General features: G+C 45.5%; 1 protein-coding gene across 1 annotated transcript; it reads left to right on the top strand.

The window, feature by feature from the left end:
- Positions 1-2099: 2099 nt before the first annotated feature.
- PHYH (phytanoyl-CoA 2-hydroxylase) lies at positions 2100-11110 on the top strand (the record flags this gene model as incomplete). The annotated part of the gene is made up of 9 exons (XM_015628944.3): positions 2100-2273; positions 4524-4579; positions 4668-4778; positions 4863-5028; positions 5615-5696; positions 6644-6819; positions 7599-7748; positions 8759-8890; positions 10121-11110. Coding segments are annotated over 9 exons (1101 nt in total), but the record flags the coding sequence as incomplete, so codon positions are not given.
- Between the last annotated feature and the right edge of the window lie 2928 nt (positions 11111-14038).

Genomic DNA, 14038 nt, shown 5'->3' with positions numbered 1-14038 from the left:
TGTCACTGTGTGGTGCCAGCAGTGGCCGAGATTGATCTTTTGTTGTGTTAAAGTTCGATCCATCCGCAGGAGGGTACAAATGCAGGGCAATGACCTCAGCCACCCGCTGCTCTTGCCAGGGTGGGTGAGGTGTCCTGAATTCTTTGGGGTGTGATGGAATACAACAGGACAGTCCAGTGATATGGGAGTTACTGGTATCAAGATTGCCAGAGAGGCTGTAAGTAAAAAGGAACAATGGGATTTAATGCACAGAGATATTAGGGTTTTTTGAGGCTCTTCTTGTTTAAAAGTGCATATATTAGGAAAAGGTTCTTTATCCAAAGGATGGTTGGGCACTCAGACAGGCTCCCCAGGGAAGTTGTCACAGGACCAAGGCTGACAGAGTTCAAAAAGCCTTAGGACAATATTCTCAGGCACAGGGTGGGCTTGTCTTGTGCTGGGCCAGGAGGTAAGTGATAGTTCTTGTAGGTCCCTTCCAATTCAGGATGTTCTCTGATTCTATTTATATTTATGTAAGCATGAATTATATATATATAAAAACATCCTAGTTCTCAAACTCCTAAATCAGTACAGCCAAATCTCTACTTTTTGTTATTTTTTTCAGGTATGAAAGACACCTTTGCATAAGACAAAACAGATGTCAAACACACACCTGTGAAAGAAATATCTATACTGCAAACAGGTCCATGCTGCAATAGGCATGTGTAGTATTATTCTGCTTCATCTTTTTGATGGGGCATTTACCTAAATGTTTAAACAGTTGAGATTTATTGAGGTTTCTGTTTCAGTTTGGATTGTGAAAGCAATTGCAGAATAGATCTGAATTATATATAGGCCTTTCAATGGAGTTATAATTAGGACTTCAATAATAAAGCTATTACTCTAGGTGCCTTTTTTTTTTTCTGTTCCCCCTCACTAGTTTGATTTGAGAGACTTTTATTAACTTTCTGTTTTCTTATGCCTAAGAGTTTTCCTATGGCTCAGTAGTCAAAGGTCTAATTTTGTTCGCAATGGAGAGTGCTGTCACTGCTGCTGCTGTTGTACCTTCACAGTGCCTGTACTCTTGCCTCTGTGACTACACAAAATCGTTTAGAGAGGGTTTTTTCCTGGTTCCCAACCTTGTTTGTCCCACTTCTGTGAATAGCCTGTTCTGTTATGCCCCTTTTGTTGTACACCAAGCATACTGTAAGAGCCATAAACACGAATGCACCACAGACCAGAGCCGTTTGTAAACCTGCTGTAGTTTACTTCACTCAGCAGGAGTTCTGCCACTTTTGTTGTACACCAAGCATACTATAAGAGCCATAAACACGAATGCACCACAGACCAGAGCCGTTTGTAAACCTGCTGTAGTTTACTTCACTCTGCCACTGAATTTTAAAGGAACCAGTTTCCAGGGTACAGGTTTTGTACAGGAGCCCTTCCTAACCATGCCTTGGTTCTGTTCATCTGCAGCATTAACAGGAAGCCTAGTGTATTGACAGCTGAGTTTCTGATCCACCAATATCACCACAGATTCCACCAAAACCTGTTTCTCAATGTGAGTTAAGCTTCCTAAAGCAGCTGTAAGCAGAATTTTGCTGCGCACCCTGTGAGACTGCCTGGAGCTACAGGAGACTTGTGATGGTGCCTCTTTGGGAGCAGGGCCTGGAGTGCTCATGAGCGAGGCTTTTACGGACAACCTGGCATGTGTGAGATCTGTTTTCACACTGGGGCAGCAAACCAAAATCTCTCCAAACGTTTTCATGGAGGCATGAGGCAAACTCTGACCGTCTCCCTAGAGACAGGAGATAAGGCACCGATCCATGCCGGCCTCAGCCGTGCATTGTGCAAAGCACTGCTCTCCACACGGGGCTGATGATCAGCGGCAGTCACTGCTGGCAGAGAACGGGAAAAAGAGGGGAAGCGGGAGAACGAACGTAAAGAAATCCGCTCGGGAAATTCCGAGCCCTCCGCACGCCCGGCCTGGCCTCCCTCACGCCATTCCGGCCCGGGGGTGCTGCCGGCCCGCGGCTCCCGGCGGGATCCGGGCCCGCCCCGGCTTCCCTCAGGCCCTTCCCACCGCCGTCCCGTGTCTCCCGGCTGACCCGGGGCTCTGAGGGCGCTCGGGCTCTGAGCATGCGGCGGCCTCGGCTCCGCCCCGGCCGGGACAGCGCTGCGGCCTCCTGAGCGCCATGGAGCGGTTCGGGGAGCGGCTCGGGCAGCGCTCGGCGGCCCGGCTGGACACCATCCTGCGGCACCTCTCCCCGCGGCTGGGAGCGGGCCCGGCTCCTGTATCCTTTCCGCTGTGGGATCGGGAAGGGCCGGTAGCAGCCAAAACTTTGGCTCGCTGTGGGTCGGGGCTCCGCTTCCCCCAGCCCGGCGCACTCTGCCCCTCGCTCCCCGCGCCCCTGTGGGTCCGTGGTTTGTCCTACAGGGACACCGGCCTGGGAAGGACACGCAGGGCGAGTCCTGCCTTGTGTCCTGCTGCCGAGAACAGCGCTTCCGTGGCAGCCCTGACTGGAATTTCGGGGTCTGCACTTGACCCACCTCAAAACCTCTCTCTGAGCTTCAGCCCCGCAGTCTGTGAGGAGCTGGGATGTGCATCTTGGCAAGGCCCCAGCACAGCCCCACCAGCACCGAGCCACAGGCTTCCCTGCACTGAATTTTCCTCTTAGAGATTCAGGGGGGTTGAGGAGGTAAACTCTGCGTGACTTAGAAATTGCACGGTGAGTCAGATTTCTTTGAAAGGTACAAACTCGACTGGTAGAGCAGCAGCAGGAAAAACATCAAGATTTGGTTGTGAATGGGAACCGAGGTGGAAATGTTGGAGGCTGCTGGCATAAGGCAAAGGAAGCCCGGGCAGAAATAAGTTTTTGCGATGATATGTCCCATGGTTCCAAAAGTCAAGTGGAGACTGCGTGCTGAGAATATTTTTAAAGCTGCTGTCATAAATGTTGCTTTAAAAAAAAAGCTGCTTTTTCACAGGGCAGAATGCTGACAAGTTACCTCTGAATTATAATACATAGAAGAGGATGTGATTGAACAGGATGTAGGAGTCCTGAAATCGATTAAAAATATGAGGGCAGATGGATAGTTGTTGACTCAGACTGCTATAACACAAGTAGGAACACAAAATTAGGAATAAATGGTAGGAAAAACACCCTGGTTGTAAAGATACAGGAAGTAGGGAGAGGTGCTGCACAACCTGTTTGTTTTTAAATCTGGGTCATGATGCAAATAGCTTTGGACAAAAACATGACTAAGCTGGGCTGGAGCAAGAAAGGTGCATGGATAAAGTATGACAGACTCTAATAAGAACAGATTTATTTGATGCACCAAATGGTACATCAGTTTGCTGATTTTGTTTTAGTCTCTCATGATTTCAGTTGTCCAGTCAACCCAGACTTGTCTTCTGAGTGTTGCTAAGTGTCAAGAGCAAAACCAGTGAGAGGAAGAGGCACTGCCGAGCCTGGGAGGAAGGTGCTGAAATGGAGTCCAGCACTGGGTGGACTTGTCTGCTGTCCTCCCATCTGGGGAGGTGGAGGTGCTGAGGAAGGCCCCGTGCTGGGGTTCAGCAGGACCTGTGTCTCCATCAGCTGTCTGTGGACATTTAGGAGCCTGAATGGTCAGGAGTCCCGTATTCACTGAAGTTAGGCCTGAAATGTGGGGTGTGTGGGGCACTACTGCCCTCACTTGGGGGATTCCTTGCTCGGGGACTGCTGTGGTGGTTGCCAGCTGGTCTTTCCCTTTTTTTCTCTGTCTTCAATCCAGTTCCCATCACCTTTTCCTCCCTTGTCTCATCATTTTTGCAACATGTTTTTGCATGTGTCGTTCTTCTCCCACTGTATGTGACTTTTGACAAGATAAAGTTTAAGCTTCCTGTTGTGGGGACAATGGACATAGCTGCTTGAAGAAACCTGTTTCTTATTCTCAAAGCATTCATGCTTTTATGAGCAGTAGAGGAAGGTCAGTGGTTTTCATAAAACTCTGAAACAAACATGTATGGTGTTTGAAACAAACATTTTGGTGCAGACCAAAAGATCAGCATGAAAATGCTCATTTTTGTTATGGAGGACACTTCAATATCATGCCTAAAGCTGTTGTGAGGCTTATTTAGCAAGTTGGGGTTAACTGCCCTGTTGATGAGAATGTGTCTCTGCATAAGAGAAAACAAATTCTTTTCCAAAACCTGTTGAAATGAAGTGGAGGACAAGCCTAAAGCTCTCCTCTCTTCCTGCTGTCCCTGTCATTTGGGAGGGACCTGATCTTTGCAGTAACTGGAGAGAAGGTGAAGGTTTGCAATGGTGTACGAGAATGTGAAACCTCAGGTTTACCCCTGTTGCTTATTGTTTTAGATCATTTTTAGAATATTTCTTATTATCATTTATTATTATAGAAGCAAAATGAACATGAACATGGATCGAGTGTCCAGCACAGCACCTGCCTTTAAGATGAGCAGCACACAGGAATGAGGACTTATGCTTGTAGATAATGTTCTAATCTATTTTGCTTGATTGTATATTCCTTAATTCCCACTCCAGATAAGCATTCCTACTTCAGCCCAAGTCAGTGTTGTTCCTCATTCTGGGAGGTTTTGGTAAGCAACCTTCAGAGCTCAGTTCTTCCTTCCCCCAAGCACATGTGTTGGTCACTAGACATGGTTAATGTGTCCCTGTGTGTCCCAGCTACACCCTGGACAATGATCTGCTGACCACAGAGCAGAGGCAGTTCTATGAAGACAATGGGTACCTGCTCATCAAGAATCTCGTTTCTGATGAGGACATTGAGCGCTTCAGGTACAAGGCAGTTGCCTGGGGGGAACTCTGGGAAGCTGGAGATGGTTGGGTTCTTCCAACATGGACATTCCCTCTGGTTTCCAGGAAGGAGTTCATAAGGATCTGTAAAAGAGAGGTGAAGCCACCAGGAATTATGATTATGAAAGACGAGTCCCTGAAGTCCCAGTTTGGTCAGTCTGAAAAAGTGGTTAATAAGGTGCAGGACTTCCAGGAAGATGAAGAGCTGTTCAGATACTGCACTCTGCCAGAGGTAAAACAAAGGGGGGTGGTGGTAGAAGAGTGTGTATGAGGATATCTGACCCTGCAGGTCATTCCCATAAACACACAAGTGAGGAAGGAAGATCAGGTCAGCTTTTAAGAGTGTTCTCCATGAACAGGGCATGGTTGGAGGTTGGGGCAGAAGACTTAAAGCAGTGCTGCTCTGCCCCTGATGTGGAGCCAGTCAGGCATGTGACTTGGCCAAACCATGCCAGGCTAGAGGGACAGATCAGCAACATCTTCGGAATGTGTTTTATCCAGGCAAACATCTGTCACTGGGCAGGTCCAGCCTTGCAGCTGATATTCATGTGGCAGACACTGCTCTCTGGGAGTACCTTCCCCATCTTTTCTACCCCTCCCAGCAGCCTGCAGCACCATCTTCCCTCTTGGCCTCCTCCCACCATTTCCATTTGTGTGCCATGCCAGATCCTTCCTCCTTCCTGCATCCCTCCATCCTCCCCTGTCTCCTTCTGTACCCTTGTCCTCAGCCAAACACCAAGTGCCCAGTGTTTCCTCGGAATATTTCCTCTTGTTCTTCATGTTTCTATTTTTTTCTCCTAAAGTTTTTTTCCTTGTAGGTCCTCAAATATGTTGAGTGCTTCACAGGGCCAAACATCATGGCAATGCACACCATGCTGATAAATAAACTTCCAGATTCTGGTAAGGAAAACTTGGATGAGAGGAAAATGGATAAATTATTGTGTGTATGCAGAATTGAACTTAGTATTTTAGAAAAGCTGTAAAACAAATTAAACCCAAATAACACTGAAAATTTATAAAGCCATTTTGGTGATAGTTTGTTTGATTTTTACCTTGGTTTAATGAGACAACATGAGAAAACACAGGAGAGTTTTTGAGGCTGCACAAAGTTTAAATAGAATGGCAAATGAGGGAAGTAGAAATATCCTAACTGTGTCTATTTAAGGAGCAAAATCAATGGCAAAAGAAGTATATAAATTATATATAAAAGGCTCTTTTGGTGTGGACGATGTTTCCATTTCCATGGGGGGGAAAAATAACAAGCAAAACTTCAAGAATATTTATTTTTGTTTAGACTTAATGGAAGAGAGCCTCTAGGGCATGGACTCTCTGTGGAGGCTGCAGTCCATAAATTGAGATTTTTTTTTTCCCCTTTTTTTAAAGAGAAAGCTAAATAAACATGAGCAGGGATGCAGCACAGACAGGGTTTGTTCTGCTTACATCACAGCAGTACATCCAGTGCCTGCAGACAGCACAGCTGTTAGAGCTTTGTGCAACACTGTGCTGGTCAAAGTTCTCAAAACCAGAGAGCAGCCAAAATGAGTGATGAAAATGTGTGGTGGTGGTGGTGGTAAAGGCCAGCAACAGGAGCCTTCTGAGGGCTCACAGAGCTGAGCAGCCTCCTGGCTTTCACTGTGTGACCCAAGAGCCACCTCCATGGTCCATTTTGGGGTGGGATGGCAGCTCACTTCCTTGGCTTCCATGGCTGGGCTGGAGCAGACACTGAGTACACCAAGTGTCTTCAGCAGGAAGCAGCAGCTCCTTGGGATGTGCTACAGTGGTTCAAGAGGAAGGAAAAGGCTGGGTCACATTAGATGAATCTGAAGGTTTCTGAACCTGTATTGCAGACAAACAGACTTTTCTGCACCCCATGCATCAGGACCTGCACTATTTCCCGTTCCGGCCTGCGTCCCGCATCGTGTGTGCCTGGACTGCCATGGAGAGGGCTCACCAGGACAACGGCTGCCTGGTCGTGCAGCCAGGGACACACAAGACAACCCTGAAGCCTCATGGTTATCCAGAGGTAGAGTGTCATGGAGGGCTTGGGAAGGGCATGCAGGAAGGGGATGTGTTTTGGCTGGATAGAACTTAACTGTAGGTGAAGGATGTGCAGGTCAAAGCTGAGGCTTTCAGTGATGTTTTGTTTGGGTTTTTTTCTGTTTATGCAAATGCTGACATTGATTTGGGAGACAGTTTCTTGGGTGACATCACTCCATGTGACATGGGTAGATTTGCTTCTCTTCCCACTTTCACCTGGGAAATGTCCAGCACGTTGTGGCATGACAGCATAAACACATGCCAACATTTTCCACTGCCCTTGCCAAGTCTGAGTGCTCTGTCTCCTGTCAACTTGTTCCTGCCTGGTAGCATGTGTGCTGCTCCAAAGAGGAGAAGTCTGACAGTAAACAACTGGGTGGAATAAAATACCAAGTGGTATCTTCTCCTTAAGAGTGTGTGTTTCCTGGCCTGGACTGTCACTGGTGATGGTTATACCAGGAGCAGAAGGCTGGACTCCAGCAGTGGCATTGGCCACCTTTGTGGGGTTTCCCAGTGCTCTCTACAACTGAGAATGTCTTTGTACAAATCCAGCTGCAGAAAATACAGAAAATATAATTTTCTCCTCCTCAGGCTGGAGGTAGAAGGACTAGTAGGCAATAGTCAGACTTCCAGCTTGGCATATGGAATACTCTTTGCAGGGGAAAGCAGATCCATAGCTGTCCCTACTGCCCTACTGTGCTCTGAAAATCAGCACTTCCTCTAATTTTAACTGAGTGATTTCAGTTCAGCCTTTTTCTTTCCTAGAGTAAAGCCAACAAACTTTTCCATGGACTGCTTGATGAAGATGAGAAGATTCCCAAGGTTCATCTTGTCATGGAGAAGGGAGACACAGTGTTCTTCCATCCCCTGCTCATTCATGGCTCTGGGATAAACAGGACATCAGGGTTCCGAAAGGTAGGAAAACATCTCTTGATATAGTTTTTTATATTCTTGATGCTTTTAAAAAAAAGTATCCAACTGTTATCCCTCTTTCTATTGTTAACCCCCACCCCCTTTGGATCTATTCTCAGTTCATGAATATGTGGATGTTTCAAGCAGTTTTTATCTTCCTATTATACTTTAGCACTCTCTTGGTTTTTTTATTATTTTATTTTTAAACATCTGTCTTCTGTTAGAAGAGCACGCTGTGCAGCTGCTTCAGAAAAACAGAGCAGGAGTAGAAATTAGATGTTGAATCTATGTTTAAATTAAAGCCTGTCTGGCTGTACTTGCTTTTCTCAAAGTTCCCTTTCAGCTGTCCCAGATATCAGGACTTTCCCTATTTTTTTTCCCCTGTCTTCTTGGTATCCCATCTCTGGATAACAGGAGTCACTATCATTCAATAAAATGTATTTATTTATATGATTGCACAACCCATTTTTCTATTAAAGATTTGTTGATATGCATGATTATTTAACTGAAACAGGCAAAAGTGCCCTTGTTTGGAGGCCTGGTCCTGTCTCAGAAGTGATTCCTCCAGGCACTGCAGCACGGGCTACTCTGGTTTTATTTTGGTTTGCCTATTGTGTGGCCTGTTCTTTCAGGCCCTGTGGGAGTTTATTGGTGGATTCAAAATAAGTGCATTGTGACCCTCTGGGTGCAGGAACCAAGAGCCCTTTCAGAACACACAGGTCTGCCCCAGCCCTGACTCTCCCTTTTTCCACTCCAGCTGCTGAAATTCTGAGATCAAGTAGTACAGCTCAGGCTGAGGGAGTGAGGGGGAAAAGGGAAGGAAGAAGAGGATGTCAGCAGCCAGAGTGTTTCTCCAAGGGGATGCTTTCTGGAACACTTGGAAAGGAAGGAATTTGCTGACATGATCTGTAAGGAAGGAGGGATGTGTCCACAATCTGGAATGCACAAGGTTTTTTTCCAGCAGTTGTTTTTAGTTGATGTGACAGTGAGTGGTGCCCACTTTCCTCACTCAGAGCATCAGCTGCCACTTTGCCAGCTCAGAGTGCCACTACATTGATGTCAAGAACACGACTCAGGAAGACCTGGAGAAGGAGATGCAGGAAATGGTTTACAAGAAATACGATGCGACTTCTGTGGAGCTCAAGGTGAGACTTGGCTCAGTGCCCTTTGTTGCAAACCAGGTCAGTTTCCTTTCCCAAGTCTCTCGTGTGGCAGATTGGTGCTCTTTGCTATGCCTAGTTTGGTAGATCAGCTGTACCAGGCAAAGGTGCTTGGCAGGATAAAGGACCTGATGTTCAGAGGATGATTGGCAGGCTTTTTTGGGGCCTTTTTCTTCATCATGCCTTGCTCTCTGGCAGCCTCTTCACATTCCTGGAGCTCCAAAAGTTCCTTCTGAAGCTCTGCTTGTAAATAAAAAAATTGTGGTCATTTGCCCTGAATTCAAAACTGTAAGTTGGAATCTATTCAGTGCTTGTCCAGTTTGTATGTCCACAGCTGTTAGAGTTTCCCCTCCTCAGGGTGGGTGGATTTTCCTTTTAAAACAAGTAGCCACATCTGATCGCAATAACAAATGGATTTTTTTTGCTTAAATATAATTCCACATCAGTTGTTTATACTCCAGGCTACAGCAGGTTTGCCAGCAGTGATACCCATCTGCCTCAAAAAAAAAAGTAGGACTAATGGACTCTTGCTGAATAACTGAGACCATTGAGTAAAATAGAAAGCAAATGTTAATTCTTCAGGGATCCAGGCAATGAAAGAATAATAAACCTTGTTACTGGGGTGAAAATGTTCTGAATACCTTAATCCACAGCAATTCCCAAGGGTGTGCAAAGCCACTATCAATGCAGTAAAGTCTAGATGTAAAAGCAGCAATTTTCTTACAAAACGTAGATGTTTTACAATATCTGGGGCTTTCTAGAGGGGGGACTTTCTTTTTCAACCTTGGCATTTTTGTGTTGTTCTGCCTGTTTCCCCCCAGTGTGCCTGGGTGGGGTGGAGTGCCCAGCTGTGTTTTGCAAACTGATCTTTCATGTCTGTGAAACCACGGCTTGCTTGGCTTTTGGTTCCTGGGTTATTTAGGTACTTGGTGAAATCTGAAGGGATATGTAGTGAGGCTCTCTCCTTCTCCTGAGTGGAAATGAGGTTGCTCTTACAAACCCCAGAGAAGTCTCTATGTTTTTGTGTAGATCTAAGGATGTTTTTTAGCCAGAGTTGAAGTTTTCTCCCAGAAGAGTGCCCAGGTCTTATTTTGCCTTCACAAGATGATAAGAACTAAATAATCCTCTATTCCCATCTCTGTAAACTGGAATCCTGGTCACTGTTTTTTTCTGGCACTCAAGGTGATTTTCTTTTGTCTCATTTTTGTTTTGAAGGATCTTTGGAACTTCCGAGCACGGCTTGTGCAAGGGGAAAGAATCAACCTGTAGAGGACCCTGTGAAGAACAGGATGGAAAACATGGGCCTGAGAATGAGGTTCTCTGAGGGATGAACATTGACCCTGCCTGAGCAGGCAGAATTCCCTTTGTTGATCTCTGTAATGGTAACTTAGACAAATGCTGCAAAATTGTTTTATGCTAATTCAGAATAATTGCACTGAGCTTGGACAGCTGATGTATGTCAAAGGAAAACTAAGGTAGAAAAACAGATTTGTGGCAGGTGTCTTAAACAATAGAAGAATCAAGGTCTTGAAAGAACACCTTGATTTTCTTGGTGTTTTCATTCTTGTTTCTTAAAAGTTCTTAACATGACACACATTTAGAATGATGCTATAGCAATGTAAGATTTTATGCAAGAATTTCCAACTCCCTTTCCTATGCAAAAAAAGAAATAAAAAAATCAGAGTTTCAGACAAGCCCTCAGTGACATGGGGTGAAGATGTGGGTGCTGGTACCAGCAGAATCAACGGTGTAAGGAAATGGCTAAAGAGAAAGCAGCAACCACTCACAGAGAAAAATGGGATTTTTGGACAGGAATATGATTGCTGGTAGAGTTCCTCAAGCGTGGTTTGGCGTGGCATCCTACCTGACCAAGCAGCTCTGGCACAGGTGAAATATGAGTCTGACAGTGTTGGGAGCTACTGGGCCAACAAAGCAGCCTCCCACTGGCCTTGCACAACTGAACCAAGGCTGTGTGAAGTGAGGGAATCCTTTGAGTCTGGCAGGTCTGGAAGAAGGTACCTTTGGCTGCTGCCAGGTTGAGGAAGTGTTTGGATGCTCCCCAGGACGCAGTGGTGGCAGGGTGGAGTGATGCACACTGAAATTATCCTCTTGCCTTTCACAGTGTTTTTTCCTTGCTTTTTGGAAGATTCTTTTGCTCTCATAATCTATTTTTTGAAATAAAGAATAAACCAGAGTGAACCTGCACTCAAGGGCTGTGTTGTGTCATTGCTGCTGCTCAGAAACTGGCGGTGTCATTGAACCCCAGTGCAAAGCATCAACCCTCAGCTTGTTTCCACTTCCCCCCAGTCCACCCAAAGATGTCAAAACAGCACCAAAGGCTGCAGTGATGGGCTCTTGTGGCACCTTCTGCCTTGTTTTGTGATTCTTTTATCTTCATGCAGCATCTCTAGGGTTTCTTGTTTGTTTGTTTTTTAAAGAAGGTGAGGTTTGAGCAGTTAATTATTGGTCCTACACTCTTGGTGCTGGAGTGAGGTGTCTGGGCTGTGGTTCCCACATGGACACAGACATATCCTCTCAGCAGCCTCTGGTTTGACCACACCACCAAGAAGTCTGATGAGGGGTCAGACCCCCAGCCCGACTTAGCGGGTGATTTTGGGTGTCCTGGTTGCACATGCCCTCTGTAACCCTGGCACTGATCAGCTCCTGTGGAGAGCATGGGCCCAGATGAATGATTTCCAGTGAGTTGGAGATCCTTCTGCTGAGTCCTTTTCATGGGATTTTTGTGAGAACTTGGTGTATTGTGTCTGGTTCACAGCACAGGATTCATGAAGAGACTTCCCTGTCTGGCATCACTGGTGGAGCAGGGTTAACTGCAGAGGGAGCTGTGACCACAGAGAAGAGCGACAGGTGTCACATTCCCACTTTCAAGACTGAATTTCTCTTACTATAGCCAGGAAAGAGAAGGAAGGTTAGCTTTGTTTTGAAAAATTTATACACCTCTGCCTATGGATTGAGGCTTAAAATTGCCTCTTTCAGAAGAACAAACGCATCAACGACCTCAGAGGTCATCTAAGTTCATTGTCCCACCCGATGAAACTTGGGTCGTCATTCCTCCCGACCCTGCTTGGTAACCGCCCTCTGGGGCAGGCTGTGCTTGTTCTGTGGGCAGAACACAGCTGGATGAAGCTGGATTCTCCCAGAATGGATGTGTGGTGTTGCTGGATACCTCCCCTGTAGCAATAACACCTTTGAGAAATAAACTTCCAGATCTGTTAGCAGAGCTTCAAGGGTCAGGGAAATGCAGAAGCTGTTGAAAGGCTTGGGTTGCTGTGTTTTAGTGGAGCAGCACTTACCCTATGAGAAAAGTTGCTTGAAATTAAAAGCAAAATATTTAAATTTATTTGGTTATAGTGTGTTTTAGTTTAGCCTTGGCTTGGTGGGATGTTTCTTAAAATTTGCTGTAGGTGTTCAGTTCACATTGGAGGTAGGTGTGCTCCTAAATTTATGTAACTGCATGTTACGTCTAAAACTTTGTTTCCAACTAACTCCATGTTCCTGCACTTTAGATTAACCATGTTAGCCCTCCTTCTACTATATTTTTTTAATAGCAGCATCCAAGTTTCAAAAAGGAACATGTAAAAATTAGACATCCAGCTGCTTATTTGGCCATCTGCAGTTGCATGAAGCCCCAGTGTTTCAGGCACTTTTTTTTATTTGCCTTGACATTTCACATGTGTTGAAAACAAAGGCTTCCTGGAGCTTGGTAAAAGACAATAAACACAGAGAAGATCTTTTGCTTAGAGTTTATGTGCTATTTTCCAGACTAGCAGTTCAGAAATGTCAGATTTAGTCTGACTCCTGGCCTTGCTGACAGCGGTTGCACTCTCAGCGCTTTGATGTGAAGACACTGGGTAGGTGCCAAAGGAAGGATTTTGAATCCTGGCTTTGGCTTCTATGCTGTAGATCAAAGTCTCACTTCATGCAAGAGAAATGGGGAGAAAAAGGAAGTTTAATTAACTACATTATAGTTTTTTCAAAGTAGGTTTGACTCTATAAGCTGATCTGGGATGTGGGAGATGCTTTTCCAGCAGTCATTTGTAATCAAAGTGGCAGTGAGTGATGCTCAGTGTCTTCACACAGTTCTCACCTCACCATCTTAGACTGTTATTGCAGTGATGTTAAGAACATGATCCAGGAGCAGCTGGAGGAAGAAGTAATTGAATTTGGACATGCAAAATATAAAATGGTTTCTGCTCCAGACCTTGTGCTATTATCTTGTAACTCACAAGTAATTTTGGCCTTTCTGCTGATAAGGCTTCTTGCTGCCTACCTGTGCTGGAGAAGCGCCCTTGCTCCACAGACAGCCCCTTCATGCCCCTGGAAATCAGCCCAGGAGCTCTGCAAATTTCTCCTCCAGCTCTACTCATCACCATTCCCACCTCTGGGCTGCCAAAATTGATTTCATCCACGTTCTTTGCTATCTTTTCAGTGCAAATCAGCCCAGGTAGGACAAGCTTGTGTCAGCAGGTATTTAGGTAGGAGAGGCTGTTACTCAGTCCTTCTGTAACTGGATTTGCAAGAAAAGGACATCATTTATAAAACACCCATCCAAGCCCCTTCTCTGCTCACATTGGTCCAATGAGCCTTTTGGCTTACACCAAACAGGGTTTTGTGCATTGGAGCTTGTAGCTTTTAATTTAATTTAGTGTTGTCTGTACATTTCTGATTGAGGCTTTGAAGAGACAGTGAATAAGTTAATGGGTGTTTTTATGGCCAAACAGATCTGCTCATACCAGGAACAAGAAGGAAACGCTGCAGTCAAAGATTCTGTTTTCTAGATTTGTTGTTGCTGTTGTTTTGTGGGGTTTCTTAATGCTGACAGTTTGGAAGAAGTTAGCAAAGGTAGTGCAAGGAAAAAGATCAAGCTTTAAAGTGACCTCTAAAGACCAGGATGGGAAATCTGTGCCTGAGCACCAGCCTGAGGAGCCAGATCCGTGTGCTTTTTGCCCCCATGAAAGGAACTTGCCCCAAATGCTGCATTACAAAAGCATTTCCTGCTAATACAAAACAGGTGCAGCAAGGCTGAACAGCTGATGGACTGGAAAGAAAACCTGACCTACAAAATCAGATTGCTGCAGCTACTTCAGGTAATCAAAGATTATGATGAGTTGT

Source organism: Parus major, chromosome 1A, assembly GCF_001522545.3.
Source record: "Parus major isolate Abel chromosome 1A, Parus_major1.1, whole genome shotgun sequence".
Taxonomy (NCBI): Eukaryota; Metazoa; Chordata; class Aves; order Passeriformes; family Paridae; genus Parus; species Parus major.
This window is presented reverse-complemented; position numbering and strand designations above follow the sequence as displayed.